Source organism: Heptranchias perlo, chromosome 27 (assembly GCF_035084215.1).
Source record: "Heptranchias perlo isolate sHepPer1 chromosome 27, sHepPer1.hap1, whole genome shotgun sequence".
Lineage (NCBI taxonomy): Eukaryota > Metazoa > Chordata > Chondrichthyes > Hexanchiformes > Hexanchidae > Heptranchias > Heptranchias perlo.
Window position 1 is genome coordinate 28,664,205 of NC_090351.1, and position 23,033 is coordinate 28,687,237.

Consider the following 23,033-nt stretch of genomic DNA (forward strand, 5'->3'; position numbering starts at 1 on the left):
TGCAAACACTTCAGCCTCTGGTTCAGGATGGTAGTGTTATTGTAGCTTCATTCTCTTGCTTGGTCTGTCCACTTTGTACCAAGTGTTTGCAACTGGGGCATTAAGAATTAACCCCGTCGTGTGGGCTGGGAGTTAGATGTAGGTTAGACTGGGCCCACAAATTGCTAGATAATTCTTAAATTCAGTTTCACAATTTGCATAGTGGGATTTTAAATCACTGCCAGTCCAGTACCATAAACAGGTACCCTTGCTTACAATAAAAGGTGCCACAATGTGAGGAAAAATTAATTTATCCACTATACACAATTCGTATGTTGCGTTTCGATTAGCTTTTCCTAGAGATAAAGACTGAGCTGAATGGAAACCCGGAATTTTGCATTATGTGCAAAATAACCCTGAGGTCGCCAGATAACAATGGAAAATACGTTCTATTTGTGGGGCAGAATGTAAAAGATTGCCCAAGTATGTCATTCCAAACCAGTGAGATTCGACAGGTACCTGCAATTCCTTTTGAAGATAGAGGAAGCAGCAGAAGCATCGCTTCAATTCAGGTTCTACCTGTTGAACCTGCCCGCGCGGGTCTCGGCGGTGGAATGCGGTGTGCGCCGTTGCCATGGTTATCGCTGGGGGTGCGGATTCCGAGGGCTGGCGAGCGCGGGGAGGAGACACAGAGCGAGACGGCCAGCCCCGGATTGCAGGCTTTGCACCGAGCCTGAGCTCCAGCCCGTTCAGCGCCTCCCCCGATACTCGGCACTGACGCAATGAAGAGTCGTGTCGATCTCGCCTCCGGTGTGAAATGAAGAAGTCGCGGCCTGGAGAGACCATCAGTAAACTTTTGAGAAGGAAAAGTTCTCAGTCACTTTATGCAGTGGCCCCTCCGGCAGGCCGAGCGACTGCCGCAGCCAATGAATTGGAGGAGCTAGGTGAGTGTTTACCGTCGGTGGGTGAGGGTGGAAAAGCGGCGCTATAACATTACCACACACCTGGGGAAAGAAGCAGGAACAATGCGATTATAGAAAGTCTCACATAAAAAGCCGGATTTAACTCTTGTTTTTGGCCGTGGAAATTGAATGAGGTTGGAATTAAAGGAAGGGTAAACTTGACTTGAGGATTATCAGCTCATGGTGTAACCGGGCATTAGGAAATGACTTACATTTGTTGTTAAATACTAACCCAATGCATTGCTGCACTGAGTTTTTAAAAAGGGCTAATTGAACCTGTATGACGCCCTTTAAAAATGAAATGGTGGAGACCTGGGAAAAAAAAGAATGGGCTACAGCACCGTGCTTTTATCGCTGGGCTTTGAGTTCAAATCCAGTTTACCCATTAGTTGAAAATCTCGTTCCTAGTCACTTAAAGGGTCCCAAGTGAAATGCGTTTGGCCAGACTTTAGTTCCCAGTGGGTGTGATTCCACAGCACAAAATTGCCCATAATTTGGAACTGATTATCAGTGTAGAACATACCACTTTAACAAAATGGATGACAGCTTAATTTCAATTTGACATAGATCTAATGTCTTTTTGTGCTTGTTCATGAAATGTATGTACTGTGATATAATGGTGCAAAAGGAAGATGGTGAGAAGGGCCAGAGCTCCTGCAATCCCTACACTGCTGATTTACACGAGTAGGTGTTTAAAAAAATATTTTGCTTTATTTAATTAAGTTTTTCACCAATACTGAAGTAGTAGAGAAAACTAATTTAGGAGGAAATACTATATGGGAGTGAGAGATTAGGTGTGGACAGAAGCAGTCAATGACTATTGCAAGTGTGTGGAATTTAGCAATGCACTGACCATTAACTCTACGTGCTGCTGAATTGGCTTGGGTGTTCAGATCAAGAATGTAGTTGAGTTTGAGGGTTCAGTGTGAAAATAAAGTTTGAATTAAATGAACTTCTGAAAGTCAGAAGACCACAAAGATGGTTAATGTGGAAATTAGAAAATTCATATTTTCACAGTAGAGGTGTTGAGATGTGCTTTTAGGATTGTGTAGCAAGCACATAACTCAGTATCTAATCTGTGCAATGTTTGACCCAAGTTAACAGTTAACAGCAACTTTTTTAAAAACACCACCATAACTGGTCTCTGACCACTCTTCTGTGAATTGAACACACTGAAGGGATATTCTGGATGATGTCATCAGCCACAACTTGTTGGCTCCTTGCAGACTTCCTGAAATTCCACAAGGGAGTTCTGTAATCAAAATCAAAAGACAGTTTTAAAAAAAAAATCATTGGATGCCAGGGAAATTACTTAATGTATCCCCAGAGATCCCCTCCAATTTAATATTGTGCGCAGACCAGGATTTGGGTTCCACTAAGCTACATTTATGAAAGCTTATTTAGAAAATGCAACATGACCATTCTAAAGAATGTAGAGTAAAGCATTTAACATAATTGCCAAAAATAATGAATGTTGAGCTGCGCCCCGACAAGTTATAGATCATAAACAAAGGAAATGCTGGAACTTGTCAGGTCGGTCAGCATCTGTGAAGAGAAAAGACAAGTTAACCTCTCCTCAGAATGCTACAGATAAGACTTCATTCTCATTTCAGCAAAGGCTAATCATCTGCTGCTAAAGCAGCAATGTGCTTAAAACAGTTTGAAATTTGTATGTATGGCCACAATCCAAACTGTAAATTTAAAAAAAAATTCAGGTGGTCATATCGCTAAGTCACATTAGGCATTAAAATATTTTTGAAAGCAGAAAAGACTATTCTTTTTGATCCCTCAATTCCTTCTCTGTAGAAAGCATCCAATTGCTTTTTGAGCCTGTTTATAACATCTGCTTATGCAACCTTCCCTCTTATTCCATAAATTTAATAACTTTAGAAAGATTAACTTCTTCTGCCTGTCCTCCATTCGTACTCCTAATTTAGTTATTTTTAATTGATGTCCCCTGCATATGAAACTTCCACCATAGTGAACAATTCACCTGGTTCAGTTTTGTCAATTCCCTTCATAATCTTTTTCAAAGAAAGCACACCTAAAATCCATAACTAATTTTCTCAAATTCAGGATACCCAGAATAATCTTTATTTGCTCACCTCTGAACCCTCTCAAGGAGAATAATATCCTTCCTATAATCTGCTGACTAGAGCTACACCCAGCGCTCCAGGTTTAGTACGACCAGTGCATTATACAACAACATAAACTCTTTGTTGTACTTTATCCCTCTGCTAATGCAATGTAATTTATTTTCCTCTCTTTACCAGTCAGGTGGGTATATTAAATCTGTCTTTGTCATTCAGGTTGCCTAGGAAACTTACATTGCAATGAATAAGCTGCGCTCCAAGCCCCTTGAGATTTTAAAATATGAAATAACATTAAATCTAATGTTCTGGTATTTATATTTTTCCTCCTCATCATCATCATCTATGTATGTCATGAAATAGTACATCCAGTGCATGTCAGTCTGTCACACTTTTTTTAAAAAAAGGTGTAAAGTAAGAAAGTCAGTTATTTGGAATGTACAGGGAAAACTCCCACAGCAACTGACAATACTTTAATGATGCAGGAATCAGAATGTCTGTAACTTCTGTTAATTGTATCCATGTGATTTAGATCAATTAGTGTTAATTGTATTCAGGTGGTGTGTATCAATTGGGAACTCTCGTATCCATTTATGAGAGAGCTGATCTAGGGTGTGATGTGGGTGTAAATGTGAAGCTCTGTAAATAAAGGCTTGGAAGCAACTGAAGACTAGGCTCTAGTATTCTAACCTTCACCATCTGGTTATCCTATTTATAACAACTTCTGGGGGTGGGGAGAAAGAAAGCCAGGCATTTATCCTAGATTGACACCTGCACAGCCTGAAGAGTAATTAAATTCTGATTGACTTCATCTAATATTTACTTAACAACAATTAGACTTTGTGGCCTTAAAGGGTGACAGCTTCATTTTAGCAACAGAATAGTACATTGTGCATTACAAGATAGCATACTCCTGTCCTAAGAAAAATGTCTTCTGACTTACCGTGAGAAACAACAATGGAGATCTGCTGGTACTATATTAAGAAGCTACATCTAGAGCTAGCAGACCTTGAACTCTGGATGTTAAACCTTGTGATGGATGCAAAACAATTTTGCTGGTACTTCTGATCTGCAGTATGAAACCCACAAGCACATTCCAATCTGCAAAGTTCCTTGAGAAAACAACAATTAATCAATTGGTTTCAGCCTCTGCTAATTAAGTTATCCTTTGTGGCCTTAAAGGGACACAGATGCACCTCAGCACGGTGAGAGACCTCTTATAAAACAGGGCAGGAACAAAGCTACAGGAAATCTGCTCATTAATTTATTAAAAATTATTTCTCTAATATTGGGACTGCAAGCTGTGGTTTACTTTTGTACTGAGTGTAATTACTCTTCTTGATTTGCTCTACTGTTTTAAAATCTGTTTAATTGCATAAAATTACATTTATCTTTATTAACCTGTGCATATGTTTTAAATTATATAATTGGTCCATAGCAACATAATTATACTCAAAAACTTTTTATTAAAGCCCATTCTATTATTTGAATATAAAGGAGTGAGCAGTGAAGTCTGGGGTTTACATTGGGGTTGGTTGGGAGGAACTGAAGGAAGGGAGTGAGTGGTAATGTCCAGGGCAGGCATAGGACCTGAGGCTGGAATAGGAAGTGGTGCAGAGGTTGCAATAGCAAGAGTAACGGAGTTGAAGGCACAAGATCATTTTTCTGGTTGGAGAGCTGTAGGCCAGGGGGGCTCATTTCAGGAGGCAGCGGCAAAGTGTTGAACTTGGGGCTGCTGTGGAATGGTACAGAGTAGGGATGTCCAGAGTTTCAGGCTGTACAGTGTCCTCTGAGAGTTGCAGTTTAATTGCTCGACCATGTTGAAAACTGCCCTCATTGAAGTGTTGCTGTTGCATATTGTAATCGAAGCTGGGCCACATAGTGTGATTGCTTGGTTCAGATCGTTGGGGAGAGGGTGTACCTGAGGTTGGGGATGCTTGTGAGGCGGATCGGGATGGGTGGGGTGTAATTGTTTGGAGTATTTAGAAGATGGGATGGGTAAGTTTGAGTATGCTTTTTTTTTACTTGAATTGTTGAATTTTTAATGTTACCTATTCCTTCATCATGTCCAAGCTTAACCTTTCTAATGTTTTCCTGGTGGAATATCACGCTCCATCCTTCAAAAACTTCAAATCAACCAGAATTCTGCCGTTGGCATTCTATTCTGCTCCAGGTCTTGCTCACCTATCACCCATCCTCCCTGACCTCCACTGGCTCTCCATCCTCCAGCACATTGATTTCGAAATTCTCATTGTTGTCTATAAATCCTTCAATGACTTTGCCCCACCCTACCTCTGCAACTTTCTCCAGCCCCATGCCCCAACCCGCACTTTGTACTCCTCCAGCTGTGGCCTTCCGTGCATGTTCTCGCTGACAGGCATCCCGCTGCTCCATCAAAGGCAAAACCTCAGCATTCTGGAATTTCCTTCCCGAAGCTCCTCATTCAGTCACTTCTTTCCTTACTGTCAAAGGCTCATCAAAATCTTGCCACTCAACTGTGCCTTTGGGCACTTCCTCCAACCCAAGCATTTGGTTCCTATTTGTGCCTTGGGATATTTTGTCACATTAAAGGTGCAAGTTATGTTGTAAATGTTATTTTTAGCGTTATGTAGTGGAGAACTGCCATGACAGCTGTTACTTGGAGAATTTATTTTTCTGCTGGAATGTGATTGGGTAGATTTTTATTTTCATGGAATGGAATTGGGAAAAAAAGATTTTGTTTAATATGATGAATGACAACCGGGGAAAATAACCAAATGGAAAGGAGCAAGACAGACTTAACCAATCAACATATACAACAACAGAAACTATTATAAAGATGTATATTATGCTTTAATTCAGAATGTTAGTTGCAATATAACAGTAACAAATCCTGCCTAAGGCATTTTGCTCCTGTACGCGTGCACTACGTACAGAATACAACACTATAATCTCTAAGAGAAGTATCTCCTCTGATGTTGCAGCACTTCATTTTCTCTCATGTCATTTATTAGGTGTGAGACTGAAAATTGTGTATTTTCAGGCCAAAGCTGAACATTTATAAATTAAAATAGTTGGGATGGTTTTTGACACTTTTGATATATATAAAAATTTATATAAAATTTTGAGCCTGAATTGTATATTTGTACTGATCTGTCATTAAAGGCCAAGGATTGAGTGCTTCTGCCTTGTTGCTATGACTTTGAAGTGAAGCAGTATACATCCTTCTCAGGGATTCTGTTTCTGCAAACTAACCTACCAAACCTGGGAAAAACAGTTACCCTGAATTTTATTATGAAAGTGAACAAACAGATTCTGTACTGGGAAGCTTTTTAAAAAAAAATAATTAAAGTTAAAGCTTTTCAGTATAGTAATCCATGTTTTTAATATTCTGTAATCTTTTCCTGTTGAACTCGGTAAATATCTATCCTTTTGTTGTTCAGTTATGACAAAAACAAATTTGTAAAAGGATTGTGGGGGGGGCGGGGGGGGGGGGGGGTTAGGTCAAAAGCCAGAACCTGGGGGGGGGTTAGGTCAAAAGCCAGAACCTGGGGGGGGGGGGGGGTTAGGTCAAAAGCCAGAACTTGTTTATAAATCAAAAATGTGCCACAATGTTTGACTGCATTCAATGAAAGAGGAGCAACAACCATGAAAAAGAACATTTACGGTAAACTATAAAAAGGAGAAAGGGAAGAAAGACAGAAGATGTGTAAATGGGATAGCAATAAAAAGTGGCATGTTGAGTAATTCAGTACTCAGTAAAAAGGGAAATAGAATCCCTGGTCAATTCAATTTAAAAAAAAAGTAAATTAGAAGCCAAAGAAAATTCATCAGAATCATACATTTTTCACTCTGGCTTCAGGGTTCATAATTCCAACTCATTAATGAATGATTGTCTGTATGATCTAGTACAATCCACCTTGTACCTCTATAATGTCATCATATATCTGTTCAAAATTTACAAAATATTAAAGATGCTTTGAAAACACCGAGGTCACATCATTATCAAACAGTTGATAGCGAAGCTTCTCTTCCATGCTATAATATTTGCCTGAGGAAGGAGAAAATCTCCGAAAGCTTGTGAATTTAAAATAAAATTGCTGGACTATAACTTGGTGTTGTAAAATTGTTTACAAATGCTATAATATGTGAGGGATGGCAGATGTGTATCATAAAGTGGATAATTTTTTTTAGAAGGAAATGTCTTCTAAATTCCTTCCAATTCTATTTTAGAATATTTTGACAGTGAAATAAAAATTGCATTTCTTAGACTGGAGAAGGGGGCTGCAGTCGTTTCTCCAGAACTTCGGAGCAGACGACACACTCAAGTAAGGTGCCAGAATCCACATTAAATGGTGCTACTGGCCATTGGACACCTCGTTGCACGAATGCTCCAGTATGGAAGTTTCCAGTATGGAATATATAAATAAATCCATTTTACAAGGTCATAGTATTTATTGAGGTTTGCTAAATTATAGGTATTGTTTGCTAAATTATAGGTATTATTGCAGGTTTTATCACCACCTGCCATTACGGTGAAAATACCAAGATTAATATCGTTACCAGAAGTAATATCATTCATTCATAAACTGATAGTAAGGCTCTGAACTAGGATGGACAGTTGAATCTCATCTCAGCTCTCCCAAATCACATCCTGATTCACTGAAGCTACTTTTCATTTTTCAAACTTAGAAACAAATGATGAACAAAATTACATGGGACAGAGGCTTATATCTTCCACGTGTGGCTTTACGAGACAGTTGTCATTTAGCTGTTATAGGGGCAGGTACATCATGGATCTGGTAATAAATCTCATTTGCTGATCTTTTTCTTTGTCTCCATTCACTATGATCTCTATCTCTTAAATGCTTAATTTAAAAAGAATATATAAACTTTCTTGTTGACGTACCAAGTTCTACTCCATTCTTGGCTGCGGTTCAGGTGAGGTAAATAATTCCAGTCAGACCACACTAAAATCTCCTTCTGACATGTTTCAGTGAGGGATCTAATATCTATAGCTTAGCAACTTATTATAGTTTCTTGTTCATAAAACTTAGAAGGCCCTAATAACTTAAGACAACTTCTGTTTCAACATGATGGGTCACGTTTCTATATTGTCTTCGGTATAACCTCACTTCAGTGCGGTACTGAGGAGTGCTGTCTTATTAGAAATGCAATCTCTCAGATGAGGTGTTAAACCATGGCTCTTTTTGCCAATTCGGGTGGACATAAAAGATCCCACGGCACTATCTAAATAAGGCAGGGTGTTCTTATATCCTGACCAACATCCATCCCTTCACTAACACCAAAGCAGATAAACTGGTAATTTATCTCATTTGCTGACTCTGGGACTTTGCTGTGTGCAGATTAGGTGCTAGTTTGCCTACAAAACTAGATTGTTTTGTAAAACAGAGGTGCAGTTGCTGTGGGTTGGAGGATAATAACCTCACTGGTAAGGTGTGTATCATCAGAATTTTATTTCTGTTGAGAATTATGTTAGGGCAGCTTCCTGATTCTTTGGCTGCAAGTTAAGAGCTACCTAATGTTATCAACTTAAAGCAAAGGTCTGTGCCTGGTGCAAATTAAATAAATCTTGGCCCTGGCTAACACTGTGTTGTCAGATTGGAACTTGGGAGGAGGAGAAGCAAGTCAGAGAGGAAAGGCAGCCCCAGATAATGAGTTAGCAGTTTAGAGATCCAATGCTGGATAGACCACACCCAACTGGTGAGGGAGGGGAAAGTGGAGGAACAGAGGGGTAAAAAATTGATGGGAGAACCAAACAATGTGGGGCAACTTAGTATATTCTGGCTACACAAAGAATAGTTATTATAGGTTAATTTCTTCAAAACAAAAGAAAACTTTTTTTGTTTTGTTTTTATTATATTTTAAGAAGCTTATTATTTCTACTCAAGATCTGAACACTAAAAAATCTGGGCCTTTGTCTTTAAGTAGAGCAGTCAGGGAGTGGCTGCTTGCTTGCCAAGTATAAATGTTTATCAGGCTTTGATATCAGGCTTGGCTCGTAGTCCTCAGACATCCCTGAGGTTAGTTTATAGTCTTGCTTCATTCGAGGACAACACCCATTTTTTTGAAACACAGATGTTGAAAGGATATTCATGGAGAATTATTGTGCTAAACTGAGCAAAGCACTTCCTGGAACCTGCAGAAAACTCTGTTGTTTGATTCCAGTTCACTTATCTTCAAGCCCTATCCATAAGTTTTTAAAATCAAAATTTACACCAGTGAGGAAGGGGTTTTCTCCTAATCACATGGTGCTAACAACTTTCCTCCCTTTGGGATGGGGAGGAAGGGTGCAGGTTGTTGCTTTGTGTCCTGCTAACAAAACTGGGGGCAGTAAAAGCCTTCATAATGCTCATTTTTATTAATCCTCCGGCTGGTAGCCGAGGGGTTTATTGTGATGATAGAGATGACAATTTCTTTTTTTGTTATTAAGACTTTCCATAAATTATGTTCCTTGATTATCCCCATTTCATGGGTTCCTTATTGAAGATATATAACTTCCTTTTATTTTGTAACTTTATTATAACATTTTTGGACTATCAGTGTGTACAGTCTATTTTCTGGCCTTTATGCACGTACAGCTGCAGGTAATGCATACCGTGGGATATAGTAAGTGCGATTTTGATTCCCTCTGACCGGCAGACACTGCTAAATGTGGCCTCCAGTTTCCCCATCGCCGATGCTCCTTGCTCTGGATGGTGTCGGTGGCTGCCAGCTCCATCTGTTGTGGGCTTGTCTGTTTGCATTCTCTCCCATGCATTGTAAGCCATTTGCTCCTGCAGACCAAGAGGGAGAAAGTTAGTAAGTGGTTTTTGAAAAGGGATGTGCAGATGTATGGGGCTTCTTTGTATAGTGTGCACTCTGAGAGGGAGAAGCAGCAACTTGCGAGCAGGATAGGGAGGTGGTCATTTGAAAGAAATTGGCTCAACTGTGAAATGAGAAAGCAGTCAGCAGAGGACTGCAATGAACTTGTAGGACATTTGCTACCATGTAAAAACTGAATACTGTTTGGGTGTGTAATTTAAATGAGAAGGAGAGTTGGTACAGGGTCCCCCTGTGAATGGTGGAGGAGCATGTATTACATGGGTGGGAAGTGTTCAGATTTCTGGGGGGGTGGGGGGTGAGAGGAGGAAGTGCTGTGAAATGCAAATAGAAAGACGTCGTTGAAGCACTTCGGGCACTGAATCCAGGTCTGGAGGTGTTGGCTCTGATTTTTCACATGCCGACAGCTGCTTCCCGCCTATTTCATGGTGGGAAGTGGGCTAGCAGCACATTATTGAAGTCCGGGAGTTAAAATAGCCCAGCCTTGACTTCTGCAGCAGCGGATGAGTTTCCAACTCATCTCGCCACCCACCCGTCCAGGACCCGCCCAGAGTTGACATCGGTGTCTGTGTGTTTGATTCCCAACATAGACTTGGTGAAATTTGTATCTGTTTTGGTGATAGTTATATCACTGATTTGTCTCCTTGTAGCAGCCTGGGGAGTGGAAGTCACCTGTTAGTGTATGGACACTGATATGTACAAGATTGTGATTACTGCCAGCATTGTTATTTATGTTCCATATCAGTCCACGTTAAAATCAGAACCATTTTGATTCTGATCCATCAGACAAAAGCTTTCTCTACATTTAGAGGTGTCAGCTGTGGCTCAGTGGTAGCACTTTTGTTTCTGAATCAGAAGGTTGTGGGCTCAAATCCCACTCCAGAGACTTGAACACATAATCTAGACTGACACTCTAGTGCAGTACTAAGGGAGTGCTGCACTGTTGGAGGTGCCATCTTTCAGGTGAGATTTTAAACCAAGGCCCTGAATGCCCTTTCAATTGAAAGACCCCATAACACTTCTTGAAGAGCAGGGGTGTCCTGGTCAATATTTATCCCTCAACCAAAATCACTAAAACAGATTATCTAGCCTTTTATTTCATTTGCTGTTTGTGGGACCTTGATGTGCGCAAATTAGCTGTCTTGTTTCCCCATATTACAACAGTGACTACTCTTCAAAAAAGTACTTAATTGGCTGTAAAGTGCTTTGGGACGTCCTGCGGTTTTGAAAGGCGCTATATAAACGCAAGTTCTTTCTTGCATGCTGTTGATTTTCTGATTGTTCATATATAGAACATATCAAGTGGCATTTGATAAAATACCATATAACAGACTTGTTAGCAAAATTAAAACCCATGGGATTAAAGGGACAGTGGCAGTGTGGATACAAAATTGGCTCTGGGACTGAAAGCGAAGAGTAGTGGCGACCGGTTGTTTTTCAAACTGGAGGAAAGTATATAGTGGTGTTCCCCAGGGGTCAGTATTAGAACCACTGCTCTTTTTCATGCATATTATGACCTGGACTTGGATATAGAGGATACAATTTCAAAGCTTGCAGATGACACGGAACTCAGAAATGTAGTAAACAATGTGGAGGATGCAGACAGACTGGTGAAATGGGCAGACACATGGCAAATGAAATTTAACGCCGAGAAGTGTGAAATGATGCATTTTAGTAGGAAGAATGAGAAGAGGCAATGTAAACTAAATGGTACAATTTTAAAGGGGGTGCAGGAACAGAGACACCTGAGATGCACATACATAAATCTTTGAAGGTGGCAGGACAAGTTGAGAAGGCTATTTAAAAAAAAACATATGGGATCCTGGACTTCGTTAATAGAGGCATAGAGTACAAAAGCAAGGAAGTTATGCTAAACCTTTGTAAAACATTGGTTAGGCCTCAGCTGGAGTATTGTGTTCAATTCTGGGCACCACACTTTAGGAAGGATGTCAAGGCTTTTGAGAGGGTGCAGAAGAGATTTACAAGAACGGTACCAGGGATGAGGGATTTCGATTATGTGGAGAGATTAGAGAAGCTGGGGTTGTCCTCCTTAGAACAGAGAGGTTAAGAGGAGATTTGATAGAATTGTTCAAAATCATGAACGTTTTAACCGTAAATAGGGAGAAACTGTTTCCAGTGGCAGAAGGGTCGGTAACCAGAGGACACAGATTTAAGGTGATCGGCAAAAGAGCCAGAGGTGACATGAGGAAACGTTTTTTTATGTAGAAAGTTGCAATGATCTGGAATGCACTGCCTGAAAGGGTGGTGGAAGCAGATCGGATAGTAACTTTCAAAAGGGAATTGGATAAATACTTGAGGGGAAAAAATGTACAGGGCTATGGGGAAAGAGCAGGAGAATGGGACTAATTGGATAGCTCTTCCAAAGAGCTGGCACAGGCATGATGGGCTGAATGGCCTCCTCCTGTGCTGTACCTACTATGTCACTAAACCTTCCTGGCAGTTTGAAGTTTCCATCGACGCCTGATGTATATTAATCATTGTGAAATTTAGGCCTCGATATTAACCCCCACCTCTTCCATGACTGGCAGGAGAGGGTTGGGAGGGGGGTATAAAAATTTAAAAATGGGGAATGTGCCCCCAACCCGCCGCTCGGGAAACACGGCAGTAAAAGGGAGGCGGGAGCTGCTGGGTCATGAAGGTAAGTTCCTTTTACAGAATTCCTTGTGGGCCAGGAGGAGCAGGAGTGCATCCGCCAGCTCCTCAAGAAAGCCTTCAGCCTCCCCTTTGCCGATCATGGCCTTCCCCCTTCCCGATTGCCCAGGACCGCCCCTAAGGTTCCCAGGCTGCGGCCTCCTGCCGTCGGTTTTCCCGGTCGGCAGCTGGCCAGCCTGTCAATTTGGCCGGCTGCCGGGTGGGAAATGAAAGAAAAAATGATAATGAGGTCCTGCCGTTAAATTCGACCGGACTGCCACGTCTGCAGCCTTGCAGGGTTTTCCCTGCGCTGCGGCACTCTCCCGCAAACTCCTCCCCGTAAATATCAGGGCCTTTGTGTCAGAATTTTGTTATATTTCAGACCTTTTTTCCTGTAAAACAAACATTCTGCATTATTTGTAGTTAACTAATTCTTCTAGTGCAATTAACTTTTTGTACCCTAAATATTTTTCTTACAAACCTCAATTCCCATTTCTCTTCAGTTTGGTATCATTTTTAGCAAGTTTGCTTTATGTGGTGTTATAGACTAGAACCTGTCCTATGCCATAATTATTGAGTATTTCTATAGCACCCGTGTTATCTTGAATGCACATGGAGGCTGTTTCAGAATATTTTACAGAAATGATAAAATTCCACCCCTTCTGCCTTTTCCTATTTTGAGGTGTATTGCATTGCTAATTGTTTTACACTGCAAGTTAGATCTCAAGGTGCACTGTTTGGTTTACAATAATCCTGCTTCACACAAACATTTAAAAGTTTCATGCAAATATATGGTTTGAAGTGAAAATCATGTAAATGCATTTTGCCAAGTGCTAGGCAATGACCATCTTCAACAAGTAAGAATCTAACCACCTCCCATTGACATTCAGTGGCATTACCATCACTGAAACCCCCACGAGTCCCCTACCATCAACATCCTGGGGATCACCATTGACCAGAAATTCAACTGGACCATCCACATAAATGCCATGGCTACTAGAGCAGATCGGAAGTTGGGTATTCTGTGCCAAGTGGCTCACCTCGTGACTCCCCAAAGCCATTCCATCATCTACAAGGCACAAGTTAAGAGTGTGATGGAATGAACTCTAGTTGCATGGATGGGTGCAGCTGCGACAAAATTTCCCAACAACCTTAGCCAACTCGCCCCTCATACCAATGTAATTGGCTTTGTTAAAGTTTATGACTAGTTTTGGACTTAAGTACGTCACTCTCAAACTCACTGTGAAATTCTATCATATTATGATCACTCTACTCCAGAGGATCTCTTACTGAGACAAGATCGAAAATAGCCTGTTCCCTGGTTGGTTCCACGATGTATTGTCCTAGGAAACTGTCTTGAATGCATTCTATGAACTCATTCTCCAAAGTACTTTTGCCAATTTGATTTGCCCACTTTATATAAAGATCCATGCAACTAGAGTTCATTCCATCACACTCTTAACTTGTGCCTTGTAGACGATGGAATGGCTTTGGGGAGTCACGAGGTGAGCCACTTGGCACAGAATACCCAAGAATCTCAACACCATCCAGGCCAAAGCAGTCCACTTGATTGGCACTTCACCCACTAGCCTAAACTTCCACCCCCTCTACCATTGGTGTACCGTGAGTGCAGTTTGTGCTATCTACAGGATGCACTGCAGCAACTCGCCAAGGCTTCTTTGGCAACACCTCTCAAACCCACCACCCAGAAGGACAAGGGCAGTTACACCCCTCAAAGTCACACATCCTGGCTTGGACATGTATTGCTGTTCCTTCATTGTAGCTGGGTCAAAATCCTGAAACTTCCTACCTAATAGCATTATGGGAGCACCTTCGCCACACAGATTCCAGTGGTTCAAGAAGGCGGCCCACTGCTGCCACCTCAAGGCAATTGGGGATGGGCAATAAAATGCTGTCCTTGCCAGCGACATCAATATCCCCAGAATGAATAATTAAAAGACCCATAAATTCTCACGACATGTTTTGAATCATGGAGCAGCATATCACTCGGCACCATTAGCAGCCAGAATTTAGAAAGCAGCTTTAACAAATGGGGCAAATCACACAAAATAAAGGAACAGTTGATTATGACTACTCTTCACCCTTCTTTATAAGATGGTTTCCCCTCTGCAATATAATGAAAGTCCCTAATCTTACAATCTTACAAACTGAATCTGTGACTCACAGTAGAGACTCTGAAATATGACTGCCCCCACATTCTACGAACAATCATGGGATATGTCTGCATCACTAACACATCTGGACATTCGAGTATTAGATTGAGAGGTGTTCTGTACACTGGAAAAAAGTAACTTGATCAAAGCTTTTCTACCACAAAAAAGAAATAACAAGGGACAGAAAAAACTGGTGGGAGTAGTTTATAGGCCCTCCAACAGTAGTTATACTGTTGGACAGATTATTAATCAAGAAATAAGAGGAACTTGTAACAGAGGTAATGCAGTAATCGTGGGGGACTTTAATCTTTATATAAAGTGGGCAAATCAAATTGGCAAAAGTACTTTGGAGAATGAGTTCATAGAATGCATTCAAGACAGTTTCCTAGGACAATACATCGTGGAACCAACCAGGGAACAGGCTATTTTCGATCTTGTCTTGTGTATTGAGACAGGGTTAATTAGTAATCTCAGTAAGAGATCCTCTGGAGTAGAGTGATCATAATATGATAGAATTTCACATTGAGTTTGAGAGTGACGTACTTAAGTCCGAAACTAGTCATAAACTTAAACAAAGCCAATTACATTGGTATGAGGGGCGAGTTGGCTAAGGTTGTTGGGAAATTAGATTAAAACATGTGACGGTAGATAAGTAATGGCAAACATTTAAAGAAATATTTCATAATTCTCAACGAATATATATTCCATTGAGGAATAAAAACTCCACTGGAAAAGTGATCTACCCGTGGCTAACTAGAGAAGTTAAGAATAGTATTAGATTAAAAGAAGAGGCCAAGAGTAGTAAGCCTGAGGATTGGGAGAGTTTTAGAAACTAGCAAAGTATGACCAAAAAATTGATAGAGGGAGAAAATAGAGTATGAGAGTAAACTAGCAAGAAATAGAACAACAGATTGTAAGAGCTTCTACAAAGGAGAAAAGGAAGAGAGTAGTGAAAGTAAATGTGGGTCCCTTAGAGGCTGAGACAGGAGAAATTATAATGGGGAATAAGGAAATGGTAGAAACGTTAAACAAATATTTTGTATCTGTCTTCACAGTAAGAGATACAAAAAAAATCAAAAATAGTGGGGAACCAGGGGTCTATTGAGAGTGAAGAACTTAAAGTAATTAACATTAGTAAAGAAAAAGTACTGGAGAAATTAATGGGACTAAAAGCCAACAAATCCCCTGGACCTGATGGCCTACGTCCTAGGGTTCTAAAAGAGGTGGTTGCAGAGATAGTGGATGCATTGGTTGTGATATTCCAAAATTCCCTAGATTCTAGAATGGTCCCAGTAGATTGGAAGGTAGCAAATGTAACCCCGCTATTCAAGAAAGGAGAGAAAACAGGGAACTACAGTCCAGTTAGCCTGACATCAGTAGTCAGGAAAATGCTGGAAACTATAATTAAGGACATGGTAACAGGACACTTAGAAAATCATAAAACGATTAGGCAGAGTCAGCATGGTTTTTTGAAAGGGAAATCGTGTTTGATAAATCTATTTGAGGATGTAATTAACAGGGTAGATAAAGGGGAACCAGTGGATGTAGTATATTTGGATTTCCAAAAGGCATTTGATAAGGTGCCACACAAAAGGTTGTTGCACAAGATAAGGGCTCATGGGGTTGGGGGTAATATATTAGCACAAATAGAGGATTGGCTAACAGACAGAAAATAGAGAGTCGGAATAAGCGGGTCATTTTCAGGCTGGCAGGCTGTAATTAATGGGGAGTTGCAAGGATCAGTGCGTGCTTGGGCCTCAGCTATTTATAATCTATATTAATGAATTAGATGAAGGGACTGAGTGTAATGTATCTAAGTTTGCTGACAATACAAAGCTAGGTAGGAAAGTGAGGAGGACACAAAGAATCTGCAAAGGGATATAGACAGGTTAAGTGAGTCGGCAAGAAGGTGGCAAATGGAGTATAATGTGGGGAAATGTGAGGTTATTCACTTTGGTAAGAAGAATGAAAAAACAGAATATTTTTTAAATGGTGATAAACAAGTAAATATTGGTGTTCAGAGGTATTTGGATGTGCTTGTACACAAAACACAAAGTTAACATGAAAGTATGGCAAGCAATTAGGAAGGCAAATAGTATGTTGGCCTTTATTGCAAGGGGGTTGGAGTACAAGAGTAAAGAAGTCTTGTTGCAATTGTACAGGGCTTTGGTGAGACCACACCTAGCGTACTGTGTACAGTTTTAGTCTCTTTACCTAAGGAAGGATATACTTGCCTTGGAGGCGGTGCAACGAAGGTTCACTAGATTGATTCCTGGGATAAGAGGGTTGTCCTATGAGGAGAGATTGAGTAGAATGTGCCTGTACTCACTGGAGTTTAGAAGAATGAGAGGTGATCTCGTTGAAACGTATAAGATTCTGAGAGGGCTTGACAGGGTAGATGCTGAGAGGTTGTTTCCCATGGCTGGAGAGTCCAGAACTAGGAGGCATAGTCTCAGGATAAGGGGACGGCCATTTAGGATTGAGATGAGGAGAAATTTCTTCGCTCAGGGTTGTGAATCTTTGGAATTCTGTACCTCAGAGGGCTGTGGATGCTCAGTCGTTGAATATATTCAAGACTGAGGTGGTAGATTTTTGGACTCTAAGATAATCACAGGATATGCGGATCAGGCGGGAAAGTGGAGTTGAGGTCGAAGATCAGACATGATCTTATCGAATGGTGGAGCAGGCTCGAGGGGTCGTATGGCCTACTCCTGCTCTTATTATGTTCTTATGTAAACAAAAGGTACCATTCATCACCTCTTATTTCTTTTCTTTTTTAAGATTTTGGCTTACGAGATTCATTTTTTCCCTTGAATATATGTATTATAAGAAAGTTCTGACGTTAGTGTTGTGACTTTTTTATGATTTGTGATTGATTGGAACTGGCATTGTTAGATCTGTTGCCCACTCTTATAATCCCATGCACATGTGAGAGATTGTGACATTGATTGCCAAGTATAAATCAACTTTAACATAAAACAAGTGATTTTTTTTTCTTGATGAGCCTTTAATCTTAATTCTGAATGTTGAAACAGGATATTGGTGGTTATGAGCAGAGTCAATGCGCTAAACAACCCACACATATATATTAATAATTAGCTTCTCCGCATTCTTTCAAATACTCCTGAGCCACAGCAATATCTAAATGCAAACATTTTTTTTAATGACTAAAGTGAGAATTGCGGTTTGGATAGAGTGAACCAATTTGTTAAAACCTCTTGCTTTCCTCAGTATAAAATGGATTTCATCTTTTAGGCAGATATTCATGTCATCCATGTTAACTTTCACCACAGTGAGTACATTTTTTAAACTATGGCTGCATTGTTCAGCTCAAGAATAACATCCATGAAATACACTTTTCATGGTCCTACTTTAGTTCTGTACATGGGCATAACAGAACATGCTTGTTGCTTAATATTGTAAAATACTGGCTTCCCTTTAGCCAAATGCAAGACAGAATCACGTGCTAAACATCAAAAGTTTTCCTAGCAATCACACCGCTACCAAGTGAACAAAATCAGGGAACTGATTTACCACACGGACTACAGTGGTTCAAGAAGGCAGCTCACCACCACTTTCTCTAGGTCAATTAGGGATGGGCAATAAATGCTGGCCTTGCTGGCGACACCCACATCCCATGAACGAATTAAAAAAAACTAAATATCTCTAAATAGATTTGAGGCTGCCTTATCTGACCATGGGAAAATTAGTGTCTTTTACATGCACAATAAATTTTTCTGCTGACTGAATTTTGCTTTGTGATGAATGACATCTTCTGATTCCCTCAATGACTCTCAACCATCTACTAAGGCTTAAATCAGGAGCGTGATGGAATATTTGCTTCTTGCCTGGCTGGCTGCAGCCTCAACAACATTAGGGAGCTCAACACTATCGAGGACACAGCAGTCCGCTTGAGCAGTGCCTAGACACTGAACTTAACTACCCCTTCCACCACCACTGTAGAAGCACTGCAGTAATTTATCAACTTTATTTTGACAGTTCCTCCCAGGCCCTATTTCCTTTACCTTCAAGAAGGACAATGTTATGGGAATATGATTACCACTATGCTCCCCTCCAAGTCACACTATCCTGACTTTAACATGTGTTGCTGTTCCTTCATCATAGTTGGGTCAAAATTGTGGAGTCCCCTACCTAACAGCATTGTGGGAGTACCATCACCACAAGGAATGCAGCAGTTCAAGAAAGAAGGTCAAACATCACCTCCTTAGCGCAACTAGGGATGGACAATAAACACAACCTTGCCAGTGCTACCGACAGCCGAGAACAAATGAAACAAAATTAAACTCATGATATAATTAGAATGTGCTTTTCTACAACTGCAAAACAGGTTTGGTTAATGCAAATGCTTTGTTACGTATTTGTAAAGGTTGTTTCCTGTTAACCGACTATCATTATCACTACAGAAATATGTGTTGCAAATGAAGCTGATGGTTTATTAACTACTGCTCATCAGTTTGTATTGTGCAGTTTCAGTTGAAGGTTGGAACCAACACAAATACAGATATCATCTGCAAATTCTCTGAACTGTTTGGTACCCATCTATTGGATTGCAGCTACAGCTTCCTTAATTCCTTAGGTCTTCAGATACTTGCTTGCACTTCTTCATGTTGCTCCTTGTGAGATCCCTCCTAATTACAGCTCTGCACTCTCTGTATCTCTCTCTTGTGGATTGTGCAGCTCTCCAGTTCCATGGTGCAACTTAATTCCCCTTAAGACAATCTCACTGATTTAACTTTAGTCATTTTTTTAACCTGTGTCGGATTCTGTCAGCATTGAGTCTCCTCTTCAATGATTTTTCTTGATGGTTTGTATCTATTTTGGTTCTCTCCTCCTGTTCTGCAAAAATGCTCTTTTGAATTTTTCACTAGGATATAAAACTCCTGTTCTCAGAAGTCACATCCATTTCTAAAACTCCTAACTTCTCTTGGAACCACTGCTAGTGGCTGTTTGTGGTCAAATCTTTGTTTAGAATCTGGGGCAGCTGATTAAGGGCACCCGCCTTCCTGTGTGACATAATCTAAGTTGACACTCCAGCGCAGTGCAGATGGATGGTGCATCGTTAGTGATGCTGCCTTTCAAGGTCCTGTCTGCTTGGGTGGACCTAAAAGATCTATGACACTATTTGAAGAGCAGAAGATTCTTCCAATGTCCTAGCCAACGATCCTCCCTCAAACAAAAATGAAAAACAGTCTGATCCCCGTTGAACTCCACTCAACTCACCTCAGTTTAACAAAACAGATCTCATCAGTACCTGGGCTTCATATTCTTTATCCAACTTCATATCCAATCCCATACCTGAATTTGGATTTCCATGGGTTCCACGCTGCATTTGATCGGTTATGCCCTCAAAGTCATCAAGAAAGTTTGTCATACATGATCTTCCCGTTCTCAAGAATATTTTTTTTTGTTGTTATTTCTATGCAGATACTTCTTTTAGAATATTTCCAGTACTTTACCTGGTGTAGAAGTTAGCCTGTAGTTGCCTGGATTCAATTTTTCTTCCTTTTTAAATATATGTATCACATTTATTTTTTCCAGTGCAGATACCTCACTAGCACTCAGTGACTTTCTCATAAGGATACTTAGTGCCCCATAAATCTCTCCCCTCATCACGCCCAGCACTCCAGGATAAAGACCATCAGGCGCTGTGGATTTATTTGTCTTTATCTTGACCAGTAATTCATTTAGTATTTTGACCTTTTTCTCCTCTTCACCCTTGTTTCTACCTTTCTCTTTTGGTATTTTAAAGTCCGCACCAACTAATCTTTGGTGTTACGATACTGCAATACCATACAATTATGCTTGGCTATTTAGCTAGTCCCAGGGCCTATTTTGCATTTCTAAAGGAGGCAAATAACTTTTCAAATATTTGTTCATACCCCTCCCCCACACATCCACTCACTCACTTCTTTGAGTCTCAGGACATGCTGTAGTTCCAAATTACTTGCCACACTTAGGAATCATGTTGGTTCCTAGACAGGCTGCTGGATGGAGCTCATTGTAACTGCAGAATGCACCAACTCAGGGAGAGAGAACTGACACATTGTGCTCTCCTAAATCCAAGCGCACCTCTTACTAATAATCACAGAACAATAGCAATAGTAGACGCAAGCACTATGACCCTTATAATAGATAACAGTCTTTGTAATGTCACCATGTTCTAAAGAAAGCATGTGATCAGCTGGTGGAAGGCAAGCCCCATTCTTTCTCTTCTGATATGTAGCGCAGCAGTTTCCTGACTTGTGTGAGTAAATAAAATTAAACTGTGTAGTTGGGGGAGTGAATTTTCCATAATGAACGTTTGATTTTACAATATTTGCGTGGGGGACACATAAAAAGCAGAATATATCATCCTTGAGGTGGGTAGACATCCTGGTAACCAGCTACTCGTGAGAGTTGCAGACAGTGTTTGAGGTTCTCGTAATGATCATATTTATATGGGGAAGTAGTAGAGGGTAGCAGCAACCTCCAGAAGGAGATTGGTGATGTAGGGCCGTGGCTGGATGCAGGTAAGAGGATGCACTGGAAGTTGTTACAGTCAGGCACTGATTCAAATCTACTTTTTACAGAAGAAGGTAAAAAGTATATTAAAACTATTCATGTTCCAAGCAAATCATTTATATATTTGAACGAGTATCAATCATAACTCTGGAAATGCATTTTAAAAGATAAAATAGTGATGCCACTGATCTATTGCACTAAAAATATTTTTAAAGATAATCTTAAATAAAATGTAGACAATAGCAACTGCTAAATGTAAATGGGAATGAGCAGCTGAGTTTCCCAACCAGTGCCTGCCTATGAGAAGGTAAATAACTGCGGAAAAAGATTTTTAACAGCCATAAAATAGAGGGGGGAAAAAAATCCCTTGACAGGGGACAATGGATATGGATCCACGAGGCCTCAGGAACGGAATCGTGGCTGAGCTTCCCAATCAGTGACTGTCTTTTTAAAAAAAAAACAAATAAATGAAACTAAAAAGATAAATAAAAATGAAATGTGCACAGTAATGATATTAATCTTGTTGCGCCTGCTGAAAAATGCCTTAATTTTCCAACTCCAGAGTAAATCTGGCAGAATGGAGTATTTAGTAACTGAAGACCTCCAAACATTGGCCTGACCTTAAATAAACACCTAGTTACCGGGAACCAATGAGCAGAGGCTACAATGGACCAATGATAAATTAAAATTTTCAGTCACATTGTTCCCATGCACCAATGTGCTTTAAAATAACACTCAAGAAACTCAGCCAGGCAGACTCAACTTTTAAAATTTTTTTATATATATGTGTGTTCAAATGAAAAATGTTGTTTCTTCTACATTAATAAAGCTTTTAGTCTCCCGTGTGTGTGTCACACTCGCTTGTTACTCTATGATGATGCAATATTTTTTGATTTAAAACCAGTTAATTCTGTTCATATCTCTTGTGTCCTATATTTAATCTCTAGATAAATGGCAGATTTAGTTCAATTATTTTTGTCTTTCAGATGTAACCCTTGTATTCTAAAAAAAATTATTTAAATATAGTAATTCTGCCCCTGGCACAAATTCTGTACCCTTGACACTGATTCATCCCCTTCCCCATCCACTGACTCAGGCTGTTCACAACCTCAGTGTCCTATTCAACCCCAAGCCGAGCGACCAACCACATATCTCCTCCATCACAAAGATCGCCTACTTCCACCTATGTAACATCACTTGCTTGCACTCAACCATGACAATGTCATCTCCAGACTCGACTATCCCAATGTTTTCCTGGCCGGCCACTCATCCTCCGTGCTTCGTAAACTTCAGCTCATTCAAAACTCTGCTGCCCATATCCTATCCCACACCACCTCTCTCTCATCCATGACCCCTCACCTCACTGACCTATATTGGCTCCTGATCAACCCCAACTCGTAAAATCCTCATGTTTAAATCCCTTCATGGCCTCACCCCTCCTTAACTCTAACTATCTCCAGCTATACAATCTGCCCAAACTCTCTTTGTTTCACTCTGGCCCCTTGTTCTAACCCTTCCCTCCTCTCTCCTCACCGCCCCCCCCCCCCCCCCCCCCCGGTCCCACCATTGGCAGCCGTGCCTTCAGCCATATAGGCCCCACACTGTGGAATTACGTCCATAAACCCCTCTGCTTCTCCTTTTAAGACCCTTCTAAAAACCTACCTCTTTGTCCAAGCTTTTGGTCACCCCTCCTAATATTTCCTTCTTTAGCTCAGTGTCCATTTTTTGAATTACGCCTCTATGAAACCCCTTGTGACTTTTTGCTACATTAAATATAAGTGCAAGTTGCTGTTGTCATCATAATTATCCTCCAACCTATTTATATGTGAATC

At 40.5% G+C, this 23,033-nt stretch overlaps 1 protein-coding gene across 1 annotated transcript in view; it reads left to right on the forward strand.

Annotated features, from left to right (window-relative positions):
- The first annotated feature begins 641 nt into the window (after positions 1-641).
- Positions 642-23,033, forward strand: part of LOC137344498 (uncharacterized) — a 32,793-nt gene continuing 10,401 nt past the window's right edge. Inside the window, exon 1 of the mRNA XM_068007532.1 lies at positions 642-923. Coding sequence (XP_067863633.1) covers positions 797-923 — 127 coding nt within the window. The 5' untranslated portion in view covers positions 642-796. The remainder of the gene's footprint in view (positions 924-23,033) is intronic.